Here is a 13,724-nt window from a genome sequence, read left to right on the forward strand (position 1 = left end):
AGTTTGAGAGGGTTAAATACCCTTTGAAGGAAAGTACTATCCTAAAGCTTCGAGATCTCCTTCGAGAACAGAAATTGGATCTGGTTCTTATTCTCAATGGGTTGAATATGTGGGTCATCTCGGTACCCTTTTGCAGTCAGATATTGATTGATTATACAATATTACTAGTGATGCATCTGCTGCTGGATCAGAGACTCTCGCTCAGCACATGTCTCAGTTATCGTGTGATATCTCTCAAATAGGGGCCGATGTGGGAGAGAACAAGAATATTCTAAAAGCGTCTGTACAAGGTTCGTGTTGCGTTCTCCATGGTTAAAGAGTATACGAAGACAACATCTGAACCGTCCCCGATCGTCACAGACCGAAAGCGCAAAGAAGTCCTCGGATGGCTCTATGATCAAGATCCATTTATGCTCTACCAGTCGCGAGAGTCTAGGAGACATCCAGGTACTTGTCAATGGTTCCTTCAAGGTCAAGAATACCTGCGATGGAGATCTGCAGGGCCCCTGCTGTGGGTGAAGGGCGAGGGTGTGTATCCTACTGTCCATCCCACTGACTGCACTCGACTAATGATTCCATCTCATAGTTGGTTGCGGAAAGTCATTTCTATGGTAAATCCCAGACATCTTTATACGCAGATAGCCATTCTAGGGATTCTGGCTGACTTCGAACCCAGCTCTGCAGTAATCGAGCACCTGCAATCCTACTGCACAGCACAGTCTGACAATATCCTTCTGCACTTCTTCTTCTCGTTTGCTGACGCCCATCGGCCCAATCCACTTCTGTGCCTCTCGTCCCTATTAAGGCAAATGTGTGTGAATGAACGCGTTCTCCAGCATGTTGAGGAACTGTACGAAAAGTTCAACGGACCCACAGCAAGCAGACCTCTGGCGTATAACGACATTGAACTCGCACTGGATTCGGCCATTGAGTGCCTCAAGCGATGCAAAACGATATATATCGTCCTTGATGCTCTTGATGAATTGCCTAACGATCCTGACGAATACCAAAGAAGTCGTGTTCTGAACTGGATCATGGAAACTTCTAACCGCCATCGGCACGTGCACATTCTGTTTGCGAGTCGAAGTAACTCCAGCTCTCGAGATATCGAAGATTTTGCAGCTACTATCCCGTCAATAGGGATCGTTAGCATAGACGCGATGAGCAATCGTGACGACATGTTCTCGTACCTCGAAGCGCAGTTCAAAAAAAACCGCGTCCTGAGCAAAGTCCCTGGCCATTCTCTCTCAAAAACCCTCAACGACATGATCAGTTTGTCTGGTGGAATGTAAGCACCCGGGTTTATCATCGAGAGACTAGAAACGATTATCGCTCACACTGACCTCGCAGGTTTCTATGGGTCCACCTCCAGATGATAGAGCTCACGAAATTACCTACCCCTAGACTGAAGGATATCGACCGTATCCTGAAATCTATGCCACCGAGACTGGACGGTACGTATGTCAGAATACTGCAAAATATCCACCACCTGCTTTCAAGTGAAGCAGCAAGGGCCCTCTTATGGCTTTCACTTTCCCTTAGACCGCTCCGCTTAGTCGAGGTCAACGAGAGCTGTATTATCTCGCCGCAGAATAGGCCAGCTATAGCAGAGGAAGACAGACTGGAGGGAGAAGGGATCTTGCCGTGTCTATCCGGACTTGTCCGCCGGACTGGAATGGACAACAACTACCTGGCTCTATCCCATTTCTCAGTCAAAGAGTGTCTTACTTCTGAAGCTCTCAAGCATACCTCATGTTCATCATATGGGTTCCACGATCATTCGGGACATGCTTTGATTGCAGAAAGTTGCATTGCATATATCAATCAATGCTATTGCAGTGAAAATCGATCAGGTACAAGAAAAGATCTCGAACAGTTTCCCCTTCTTGAATATGCATGCCGCTATTGGTTCGAGCACATGATTGCAGCTGGAGAGCAAGAGCAACCGAGACTGGTTTCTTTGGCATCCACCTTGCTTCAGTCTGGCGAGATGTGGAGATATGTCACCTTGATATATAACCACATGATTCCTGATGTACCCTTTAGTTGCACCCATCGACGGTGGACTCTTCGCACACCTCTGGGATGGGCGGCTGCTCTGGGTCTTGAGTCAGTGGTCAGCCTCCTATTACCACAAAGGCCAGGTGATCTCCATGTGATACAAGATATCAAGCTCAAGCCCAAAAAGTGTTTCCAAGAAGGGGATGCGTGTGATGAATGCTCGGGGTTCAGAGTTCTCTACCCCACTCGTGGTACGGCGCTTATAAAAGCCATAGAATTCGGGCATACCTCCATAGCACGACTTCTCATAGATAACGGTGCTGATAAAAATGCGTGCGGAGAATTTGGTGATACCGCTTTGTCAGTTGCATGCAGACGCCGAAATAGCGATCTAATCAGTTACCTTTTGGACAGTGGTGCCAATCCATCTGATGGTCTGATGGACGCAGTACGTGAAGGGTCCCGGTTAATTTGCCAACAATTACTGGACGCTGGGGCTGTGGCCAATGAGCAAATAGAAGGAGAGGTTCCATTGATCGTGGCAGCTTCAATGGGCTATAACCATGTTTGCCAAGTTCTTCTGGACTTCCGTGCAGACATCAACCGGCTGATAGATGTCGATGATCCCACTGATGCGACTGATGCATTGACCGCAGCTACTATGCATGGCAAGATTCGGACAGTGGAGCTGCTTCTCTCCAAGGGCGCTCATGTCAGAGGCAGCGCTTTGGCGTACTCTCTAACTGGACTGGAAGACGGGCCTCTTGATGAACACCGTGAAATCTGTAACCTGCTGATCCAGCACGGGGCCGACCTGAATCCAGATCTTGGGGGTCTCTACAACACACCGCTCGCCATGGCGCTCAGTAATGGCTGGCTGGATATTGCAAGATGCATGGTCAGCAAGGGTGCTCGAGTTGAGCCGAGTGATCCTACCTGCCTTTCCGCAGGTAATCTTTTGGTCGCAGCAGTTTCCAGCGCCGACATGACTCGTGAAATCCTAGATCTTGGTGTTGCAGCTGATTCTCCAATCGCAGCTGTTGAACCATGGGCTTGGGAGATGGATGACGATGCCTGCAATTTCACTACGGCCCTCCAAGCTGCAGCATACTATGGTCATGTTGACACCGTGAAACTTTTACTCGCAAATGGTGCCGATCCAAACATCGTTGGTCCACCATACGGAAGCGCCTTATTTTCTCTTTTCGCAGGAACCTGTTTTGCCATAGAAAACCTCTGGCCCGAGCCAGAGGGAGAGGCAGAGAAGGAAGCCTTTGATCGATCTGTGAGAGACAAGACAGTCCAGATTTACAACATTCTGCAGGAACGAGGTGTCCAAAATGTTGTCCCATGGGGCTCCCTGGATTATGATGCGTTCCTTACATGCAGGCGCGGGATCAAATATTCATCAATCAGGACAGGTATCGATCTGCCTCGCTCCATCGACGAGAAAACTTTTGCCAATCATTCCGGAGGGACCTTTTGCCGAGTCGTGCGCAGACAGAGGAATTGAATTCTGTTGGACTGCTTGAATTCGATTGGAGAGGAGAGAAAAAAGGGGAGAAAAGAGGCAGAGGAGGCTTGTCAGTGAGCTCGTTAGTAGTCTAGGACTAGACGACCATCTGTCTGTTCACAACTTGGATCCGTCACGGCATGCACGTGTATAAGGAAACTTACAGTCCTCCAATTACTAGAGAATATATATTTCCCGCCGTAAATAAAAGTTTATGTCGATAATTATTTGGCATTTTCATCAATCCCAGGAGTAGCAAATGTAGTGTCCATCCAGCGGTCTTTTGCTGCGATAGGGTGCCAGTCTCTATTGGTGATACTCTCCTTCGCCTCACGTAGCCAGCCACGCCAATTCTTTGTATTTGGAGTGATGCCTGTTTTTATGGTCCAGTTGCTGTAATAAAGTGCTTCTGTCGTCCGATTATCGACTCCCCGATCACAGCAAGAAGACTGACGGCATCGAAGCGCCAGCCGTCTTTCTTTTGCAGGCAAGACCCCACTTGAAAAATCACACCCAAACATGCCTTCAGCGGAGCACAGTCTTAGACTTAGCTGAAGGAATCTGGGCTCACAGAGATACTGGCATTCTAAGTGTACTGGATGCCGAGGGTCTTCAATTCAACACGCAGCTGGATCCCTTTTCTCCCTGACTGATCTTTTTGGTCAAATGCTATCCGGATACGTCTAACCCTCTGCAAGATGCAAGACGTGTCGGAAATAGTCCCTGAATTGTCTGCGTATCAGTACAGCCCGCTTCCACCAAGGCCCAACAATATCCGTTTGCTCCGTATACTCCCGGCTCGCGGGGACACCGCCCCTATTCGATGTCACCTCTTCGATTATTCTCTTTCGGATCAACGCAAAGGAGGTCACCTATACGAAGCACTATCATATGTGTGGGGGATCACCGACAAGTCCCAGACTATCTTCATTGACGATCAGTACCTGGCGGTGACCGCCAACCTCCACGAGGCCCTGTTACATCTGCGAGATACTGCGATCGAACGGATCGTGTGGATCGATGCGATTTGTATAAATCAGGCAGACCTGAAAGAGCGTGGTGAGCAGGTCCAGCTTATGGCCAAGATCCATAGCCATGCAGCTTGTGTGGTCGTTTGGCTCGGACAGGCTTCGACTCATAGCGACATAATGCTGGAGACAATACGCAGAGCTGCCGGCGACGGGACGTTCCCGCGGTGCCATGCGTCTGTATGGGCGGGGATTGAAGAGGTTTTAGGACGGCCGTGGTTTAGGCGCATCTGGGTGAGTCGGCATTCACGAACCATACTAATCGTGTGAGGCTAATATGGTTTTATGCAGGTCCTTCAGGAAGTGGCGGCAGCCAGGCAGATCCGACTGCACTGCGGATTTGTGGATCTTGACGGGTACACATTTAGTGCTGGGTTAAGAGTGTTAAGCTATCAATACCCTGGGCTTATAGTCCTGCAGCGCTTGGTAGCTCCTGTAATCGACATCGTGAGAAGGGCGATCTTCAGGCCGAGAATCATGGAAAGCGCGTCGAACTCAGGGAACTTTTCTCTCCGTATACTGCCTCTGGGCGAGTTGATCGAAATGTACAACCGCCACGAGGCAACTGAGCGTCACGATAAGATTTTTGCGCTGCTAGGTATGAGTTCCGACAACCCTATTTCGGCTGGGTTAATACCCAATTATGCGCTCCGATGGAGTGAGGTTCTGCGGAAAATAATTGTTTTCCTGTTGGGTTCTGACGTGTCAGCCGAGTCAGCAATCATTGAAGGGAAAGGATATGTTCTTGGCAAGGTGTGCAAAGTGGACGGTGGTGATACAAGCGACAGCCAAGATATCGAAATTATACCTACAGCAGCAACCAGGCGTCCTGAGGGCAAGCGTACGTTGTCTCTGCAGAGACTTTCGAATCCCGTGAGAGAAGGCGATATCATCTGCCTGCTTTCCGGGGCACAAAATCCATCTATTGTCCGATTATGCAAAGACTACTTTATCGTTGTCAGAATCCATATCTCTATGCCGCTGAATGTGCCTAAAAATGCCTCTGGGCACGATTTTCTACTATACTGGGATTGGGAAGACTCCGAACAGAGATCATCGGAACATTCTGAATACAAGACCTTGATGGAATCTCTGGCGTCACAATGGACAGATACTCGTCCACATGAGATGACCCGCCTGTGGCATGTAGCACTGATATTGGACGATGCTTGGGAATTCAGAAAATCGAGCATAAGAGTGCAAGACTCTTTGCTAGCCCATGTAACTGAACTGGGGGAGGAGGATCCGCGAACTTTGACCTGCGCGCACAAGACTGCATCCTTGCTGTTGAAGCTGGATGAGATGGAGCCAGCAGTGGCATTGTTTGATCGAGTAATAAAGTTGGCTTGGAAGAGGAGGGAGTTGGATACAATCACGATGAACAGTCTCTCCGCGCTGGCGATGGTCTACAGGGCGCAAGGCCGCTGGAGCGAGGCGCGAAAGTTAAGAGTGATGGAAGATACCATCGATATGATGCGAAACGACAAGCATACCTGTGCGGATATAATGGCGAAGGCGACTAGGAAACCAGATAAGGATGTCCCGATGCTTACATTTGAGCGAGAAGGGCACAACGCTCAAGTCACGGAAGATCAGCTTATCACGATAGCCAAGGACCCCTGTGGAGCGGAAATAATGGAAGTCGTCCTTGAATACCAAGGAAGAGAAGCGCGTATCACAGATGCTGTGATCGCTGCAGCTCCGCGGAATGGAAGTCACGGAAAGGCAGTTATTAAGTTGCTCCTTGAAAGAAGTGGATATGAAATACGACTTCCAAAAAACGTTCTCCTCGCTGCAATGGAGAACATTGAGAGCGGTTGTGAAATACCCCAGCTTCTTCTTGACCAAGGAAAAGCCACGACGGTTATTGATGAGGCCGTGGTCGCGGCCACGCAGCATGCGAGCGAGGAGCATTTGAGGTTATTGATGAGGAAGGAATATGAACAGGTCCAGTTTACGCGAGCCGCACACGTTCAGGTTGCAGGCAAATGCGACAAGGGATTCATGAAGAGGTTACTTGACAAGGAAGGTGAGAGGTTCAGACCTACTGAGCATATACTCATCGCAGCAGCAGGGAGCCGCTATGGAAGCGGTGTGCTCTGCATCCTCTTTGAGGAACGAGGAAACGACATCAAGATCACCGACGACGTTGTTGCTGCTGCTGCTGGCCATAAATACGGAGACGGTGTGATACGACTCCTGCTGCAGCGTAGACACAACGAAGTTCGGCTTACAGAAAAAGTGGTTGTGGCGGCCGCGCGGTCCCCGTCTGGAAAGGATATTATGATGCTCCTTCTCGGACGTGAAATCGACAAGAATCGGTTATCTGACAATGTGGTGGTTGAGGTAGCAAGATATTTCGATGCTGAGATCATGTCGCTCGTCCTTGATTCCATGCAGCGCAGTGTTGAAATCCCCGAGGGAATGATCACTGCTACTCTGAAGAACCAGCATGGTAAAGACATCTTGCGCCTTCTTTTCCACACCAGAAGAAGCAAGGTGAACGTCAGAGATGACACGGTCACTCAGGTGGCCGAGTTATGTGATCCCGAAACAATGAAGCTCCTCCTTGATAGCACGCAAGGTTCGGTCACGTTGACAGACTCCACACTCATTGCGGCAGCTCGGAACAAAGGCGGTCATTCAATGCTCATGTTGCTACTCAGTCAAACACGGGGCAGGCTCCAAATCAGTGAAGAACTGGTCTTACATGTTGTAAGGAAGGGGAGAGGAGCACTGAAGGCATTGCTAGATAAAAGAGGCCAGGATTTCCACGTTACAGAAGGCATCTTGGTTGCAGCAGCTCAACAGTGGTACGGGAAGCAGCTTTTGACGCTTCTTTTTGAGAGAAAGTCAGACGAGATTCGGATTACTGAAAAGGTGCTCAACGCGGCAGCTGGGAGCAAGCGTAGCGATGAAGTGGTGGAGTTTCTATATGTCCATAAGGAAATGTTCAGGTAGCGGAGCTGTCCAGTGCTGGAGGCAGTGTTTTGAGACATCAAGATTCTGTGACTACCAGTAGATGAGTGGTACATCTTATAGCCTAGTAGCAAGGGACTTATTATTTAAGCCCCGAATCTTTATTAGTATAATAGTCTACATATTCAGAATATTAATAGCTATGGTCCCAGCTCTCGTGCTTCTGGCTTGGAAAAGGCCATGCTTTGGACCACGCGCCCCTCCTGTGCATCATCAATATCCCCATCTGTTTGTTAAAATCTTCATCTCCTTCATATCGCCGGTATCAGGTGCACTCTGTTAACCGGTATTGAATGTAGCAAACCAGATCCAATAGACTCAACTTCAAGCCGTGTCCCATAACACGTATCCGTGTTCTTCTGTCCTATACTTGTCGAAGAACTCGTCATCAAGGTCGTAAGAGAACAGAGCAGGCAAGCGATCCAAGCCAATACTCTGGCAAACATCAATATTAGCACCACATCACAACAACAAATACAAAAGACACGGAAACTCACTTCAATCTGGACCCGATCGAGGCCGTGCTCTCTTCCCACACCCTTCCAGATATCCATCACTTCCTTTGTGGGACGGAACTCGGACACCCCGACCCATTTGACCCGCGCCGTTCCCCGCGTGTATTTAAACAGATGCTCCGCAGATCCTGCACGCACCTCAATGGACGTGCCCTGGATTTGGGCGGCCATGGCCATGTCCTTGAGCAGGGGCATATGTTGCGCCGCAAGACCCGCGGCCTTATAAATCTCATTCATCAAAGGTAATGGTTTGCTTCTGAACCTATCCACAGGGTAGTCTTCCCTAGCTGGTACATAGTGATCGGACTGGCCTTCTGCAATCTCTTCGAACGTGGGCTCATCCTCTTGATTCCAGATTGGGCACCGTGGGTCACGTTCAAAAAGCCAGTGACCGGATGGTGTAGCGGACATATACGTGATCATCAGCCGTGTGAGTTTTGGCCACTGTGGAGGGGGATTCTTTTGAGTCTCGGGGGGCCAGAACAGCTCTGGACCGATGGTAATCTCTTCCAGCTCAAGCGTGACTAGTTGCTGGCTTAGGCGGTGGAGCGCCAGGCAAAGGGCGTCCTTGCCTGCCTCGGATCTCCTAGGCGGGATCTTGTTCTCGTTTAGTGGAGGGTCACAACGGTATTCTAAATGAAGATACTCAATCAAAGCAGGCCAGTCGCGCAAGGAAAGGGCAAACCCTGTATTATAAAGAGTAGTAGTCAAAATATGAGATGAGCAGAGGGATATCTGGGGAGACTGTACCATCACGCAACGAATCCCTCAGCACGAGGTCCTTGCGTTCATTGTCGCACAGCATGCAGTCTATCTTTCGCAGCCGAGGCAAGCGGCAGGCAATCCTCGCCACTGCGGCTGGGGAAATTCGTCGACAGTCGCCCTCTCCGATGATGTTCAAGGCCACTACCGCGTTCACAGATGGCATATCCTGTGCAGACCATTGCAAGTACGACCGTTCATATCGATGGTCTAGGAGATCACGACCCCAAAGGCTTCCCACATCGTATCGCTTCATGCGTTTCTCCTTATCCGGTTCCGCATACCAGTCACTGGGAGACTGCGCGAAGATAGTGAGCGTCACCTGACTCCTATCTGGCCAGGAGTGCAGCGCATGGAATAGAGAAGATATGGCCATGCTAAAGGCCTGGTTGTTCCGCTCTCGATCCTCGTCCCCTTCAAACTTTGACCGGGCAGCAATTTCATACTCGGGTAAAGTGGCAATAAATTGAATCTGTCGGACGATCGAGTATCGAGAGGGACCGACAATCCGTTGGAAGTCGGGGAGGCGAGCGGTGGTGAGGTGGAGTTCGGAAAAGGTCCTCCTTTCGATCAGACCCTGCCACTGCTTGCTGACACCGGCGTAGAGGGCTAAGGGGGTCGGCAAGAAGAGGGTGGAGACGGGTCACTGAATCAATCCCGCTTATCCGTGTACTTAGTTGAGGATGACTCTCCGTTAGTCACACAGTATAAGTTTATAAAAAAAACATACAACAGCCGGGATTCGCTGGTGGTCACCCACCCAACTACTAACCGGCCGGCGTGTGGCTTAAGTACGGCTGAGCGGACGGGAAGCCCTGTTCTCCACACCCTGTGGTCGTATGTACCGGAAGTATAACGATATGGAAATTATATGGAGAGGTTACAATAGGGTAGAGAGGCGTCATACATGTCGTGGTGCTCCGTCATCTGCGCAGATCATATTAGAAAGAGTTATCTACTTGACTAGTTCATATGATAAGGGCTTCCTATATCTTCCCGCTAGTACTTTATTCGGTGAAGCGTGCGGCTGGAGCCAACACGTGGGTGGCGCCTCTACAAAAGTACGCGTACAGAGGACATATCGACACAAAGCACCACCATCCTAACATTCTACATACTGTCCTCTCCCTGACATGATGCATTTACCCTCTGATGTAATGTTCCTATTCGTAGTGCTAAGCGATCTGTTTAAGGAAGACAACTCTTATTACCATTATACTCTTACTCCTGTTGGCCCCAACGAGTTTGAAATCATGAACAAGGGTTTTAGCGTGTCGCCTGAGACAGGAGAAGGGGTGGTCGCTCCAGAATGCAACCCACCCCTAAATGATGAATTCCACGCCGTCATTGGTTTTTCATTCGGTCTGGAAAATTGACGACATCGTAAGCGGCCGAATTCAATAATCATGATCTGGTGAGAAGCTCGCAGATCTGGTCCGGGTGATTCAACCGAAGGCGGAGCGGGCCGCATATAGTCTAGGTTTAATCTTATTATATATGGTGGACTGAAATTGACCACGGATTTTGAAAAGCGCAAGTGGGCTAATGCACAAAGAGGTTAGGTAGTTGTCCGAGAGATCTTCTGTCAGCCGTGTCAGCCTTGCCCCCTTCCCCTAGGTGATATATCAGAAATTAGCGTCCCATCTTTCTGTCATCAATCGCAGGTAGACCTCGAAAACTACAGCAGGATGTCACGAAGCACAGGGACCGCAAGTCCTACCTACGAGCTGCTCGACGCAAGGGCAAAAGATCATGATAACACAGACGCTTACCCCGAGTCGCGACAAGAGCTAAACAATCCTCTTTCTGCTTCGTCCCAGGAGGCTGTGGAGAAAGCCAACAAGGGCTCACAGAGACCATTCGAGAGCGACTGGTATGTCTGGGAGGTCCTAGGAGTCGGTATCTCCGGTACCATCCTAATTGCCATAGTCGCTATCTTGGCCTCTTATGCCGACACGCCTGAACCGAGGTGGAGATATATGTCCCTCAACTCGCTCATCTCCTGGCTGAGCACTGCCTCCAAAGGCTGCATCCTATTTTCCATCAGCGAGGCCCTTGGCCAGATGAAGTGGACGTGGTTCATGCAGGCAGCGCGGCCAATACCCGACCTCCGTCGATTTGATACAGCGAGTCGAGGATTTTATGGTGCTATAAAGCTGATTTGGAGATTACAAGCTAGGTTGGTCATTACGATCGGCCCTATAAACGATGATTGACACGGCGTACAGGCATTTTGCTGCCCTGAGCTGCTTGGCGGTGATCCTGGCACTGGGCTTTGATCCGTTTACTCAAAATCTGATTCACTATCAACAAAAAATGACGGCAGATACATCGAGAATTGCTCTCGTGGGTAATATATCCACGGTTGATAGCCATGGTTTTTTCGGTTCATCTGGGAGTAGGTTCAACCCCCAATATTCCGCTGGCCGGACTGACGATATGACTAGTTTTATGGGTCGATCCCGTGCTTAAAATGAATGTCTACAGTTCACTTCTGAACCCTGACCGGAAAAGAACCTGGGCTATCCCACAGTATTCCTGCAGCTCGGCCAATTGCACATGGGATGTGGTTGCATCTTGGGAGACTCGCGCCCTCTGCGCAAACGTTACGAAACACCTCGGCAAGTCATGTGGGTACGAGGAGCGAAACATGATGAAGTGCAGTATCAGTCTCCCTAAGAGCAACACAACTGCATTGTTCACTAAGTATCTAGACGAGGGCGACGGTGTCACCGGATTGAATGGCTTTGTTAGCGCTGGGATCGACCCCACGCTCTCCTTGGTTTACACCAATGCGACCATGTCTCCGATACAGTTCATCACTCCTCGAGTCGCAAATATCTCAATGCTCTCTGATCGGGCCACTGACCTCAACATGTGGAGGTTGGAAGACCTCGACACGTGGGATGCAACAGAATGTGTCATTGAGCCTGTCGTCCGCGTCTCTAGGCCCTCTGTTCAAGACAACGTCTTTGCCGATGACACACTGGCAGTCTGGAATACTATGACCACATCCAGTAATGAGCGGGATGGTTATCATCTATCTCCCCCGGCGGGGATTGATATGGGAATGCAACCAAATCAAACCTTTTTCCTGAGCTTCGACACCAGACTCACCATCAGTCAGTTTATATCCTCTGTCTTATCGGGAGATTCCTTCCGCACCTTGATGCCAGGACCTGATGATCTGGTTGATTCTGCCGGTAGTCATATGTTTTTTCATGCATGAATACACCCCCACAGAGAAAGCTGACAGTTACGCCGCATACGACATTTTCCGGGCCATTGGCCAGGGAGACATTGTCGGTTGCAGCCTGGAATCAGCGACTAGGTTGCAATGCGTTATGCAAAACATTGCGGCTGCAATCTCAAAGTCTTTTCGAGACTCTCCATATATCGGGGCAGCTTTGAACCCTGATAACGCAAAAATGGCCACTGGTCGTGTTCTAACGAGTGTAACATATGTCTCTGTCCACTGGCAATGGATCGGGTTACCGGTGTTAGTTTGGATCCTCGGAGCAGTCGCGTTGGTGGGCACAATCTGGAAGACTCGGGGGGCGCGAGTTCCTAAGTGGAGGAATGATCCGTTGCCGCTACTGTTTCTCTATCGGGATGAGATGAGTGCCGTGGAGCTTGGTGAAAAACTAGCCCAGATTGAATCTGGCGAGTTGAAACACATGTGTGGGAGGCTCTATGAATCTGATAGGAAAATGATCCTAGGGTAGCAAGTCGGCTTTGAGTATATTTGTCTCTCCTTATTAATGATTTCAACTTCCACACCCCCTGCTAATCACTTCATGTTGGGCAGCCCCCTATGTGCTCAGTTGTCTATTTGGACAGGCTCTATACCTCCAGATACCCACTACGCAGTCGGTGGAGAAATTTTGGGGGCTGCAGGTATGGAGGTTGTTCCCGAAGCTCGTCGGAATTATCAGCACGTGTACTGATCTAAAAAATGGTATGCGCAGAGACAATGAAGTAAGTATAGGCTATATAAACTTATCTGGTTTTAAGTATATATCAGATTTACGTCCAACAATATCTATTCATGTTCTCGAAACTTACACTGCTCTGAACGCCACCAGATAGATTAGATTAACTTGCTGCTCCATTCTTTGAATTCCTGATAGGAGGTCCTTCTCAGCTCCTTGCAATAAGAATGAGAGCACATCGCCCGTAAGAAAAATCTTCAACCATTTCCTCCTCAATAAGGCACATGACTCCGCTTGTAACGTCAGAGTGATGCGACTAATGAACAGGTATACCGAGGCCGCTAAGAAGGCTAGCGCCAACAAAAGAAAGAGTATCTGCACGATATACGGTTCAAGAGTCTAACCGGGGGTCTGTTTGCTGGACATGGCTCGTCCGATATATCCGATAATTTCGACTAAGCAGATTAGTATAGTTTCTGGTCCATGATTTTCAAGTTTCTGGTGATATGTTTCAAAGCTCAATATCACAAAAAGGCAGAATTCGTCACCGGCAATTAGCCAGTACCGCCACTGTTTCTCTCCCTATAAATAACTCACAATGGCACCCATTACATTCTTAAGTCAATGGTCGTTAGTAGACTCTGGGGTGGGTGCCACAAGAGCCGACACGGGCGATGCTGAGGCAGCCTGCGGGATGCTCGCCTCAGCCATGCCTGTCGGTCGGGATTCCATCGCACCAACCCCCAATGAAACCAAACTGACCGGGGGAATGTACCACAGCCGAGAGCACTCGGTCCACCGGGGATCAATCTGGGTCATTACCCCTTCAGGAATGCCCATCCATGGAAGATAATCATTGCGGATCATATCACAGGCCATCCCTCCTACCGAGCACTGAGCACCTCCACTGTACTGCTCCCAGGGAATCAGAGGTATGGTATAATTCCCGACTACGTGAGGTTGGAACTCGGCGAAGTTGAATGGATACGGGGTT

At 49.5% G+C, this 13,724-nt stretch overlaps 5 protein-coding genes across 5 annotated transcripts in view; 3 read left to right on the forward strand and 2 right to left on the reverse strand.

The window, feature by feature from the left end:
- Positions 1–308: 308 nt before the first annotated feature.
- ATEG_05643 (uncharacterized protein) lies at positions 309–3,514 on the forward strand (the record flags this gene model as incomplete). Its single annotated transcript, XM_001214821.1, has 5 exons — positions 309–528; positions 685–1,288; positions 1,351–1,458; positions 1,543–2,361; positions 2,416–3,514. 5 exons carry the CDS (start codon positions 309–311, stop codon positions 3,512–3,514), a joined length of 2,850 nt encoding a protein of 949 aa, XP_001214821.1.
- Positions 3,515–4,212: 698 nt separating this feature from the next.
- Positions 4,213–7,503, forward strand: ATEG_05644 (uncharacterized protein; the record flags this gene model as incomplete). Its single annotated transcript, XM_001214822.1, has 2 exons — positions 4,213–4,776; positions 4,834–7,503. 2 exons carry the CDS (start codon positions 4,213–4,215, stop codon positions 7,501–7,503), a joined length of 3,234 nt encoding a protein of 1,077 aa, XP_001214822.1.
- Positions 7,504–7,845: 342 nt separating this feature from the next.
- Positions 7,846–9,174, reverse strand: ATEG_05645 (uncharacterized protein; the record flags this gene model as incomplete). Its single annotated transcript, XM_001214823.1, has 3 exons — positions 7,846–7,956; positions 8,019–8,722; positions 8,787–9,174. 3 exons carry the CDS (start codon positions 9,172–9,174, stop codon positions 7,846–7,848), a joined length of 1,203 nt encoding a protein of 400 aa, XP_001214823.1.
- A 953-nt stretch (positions 9,175–10,127) lies between these two features.
- Positions 10,128–12,523, forward strand: ATEG_05646 (DUF3176 domain-containing protein; the record flags this gene model as incomplete). The annotated part of the gene is made up of 5 exons (XM_001214824.1): positions 10,128–10,181; positions 10,361–10,977; positions 11,027–11,196; positions 11,246–11,920; positions 12,006–12,523. 5 exons carry the CDS (start codon positions 10,128–10,130, stop codon positions 12,521–12,523), a joined length of 2,034 nt encoding a protein of 677 aa, XP_001214824.1.
- Positions 12,524–13,351: 828 nt separating this feature from the next.
- ATEG_05647 (uncharacterized protein) overlaps positions 13,352–13,724 on the reverse strand; it is a gene marked incomplete at both ends in the record, with an annotated part of 1,174 nt that continues 801 nt past the window's right edge. The window contains one exon of the mRNA XM_001214825.1: positions 13,352–13,637. Within this exon, the coding sequence (XP_001214825.1) occupies positions 13,352–13,637 (286 nt within the window). The remainder of the gene's footprint in view (positions 13,638–13,724) is intronic.

Source organism: Aspergillus terreus, genomic scaffold (genome assembly GCF_000149615.1).
Source record: "Aspergillus terreus NIH2624 scaffold_8 genomic scaffold, whole genome shotgun sequence".
Classification (NCBI taxonomy): domain Eukaryota; kingdom Fungi; phylum Ascomycota; class Eurotiomycetes; order Eurotiales; family Aspergillaceae; genus Aspergillus; species Aspergillus terreus.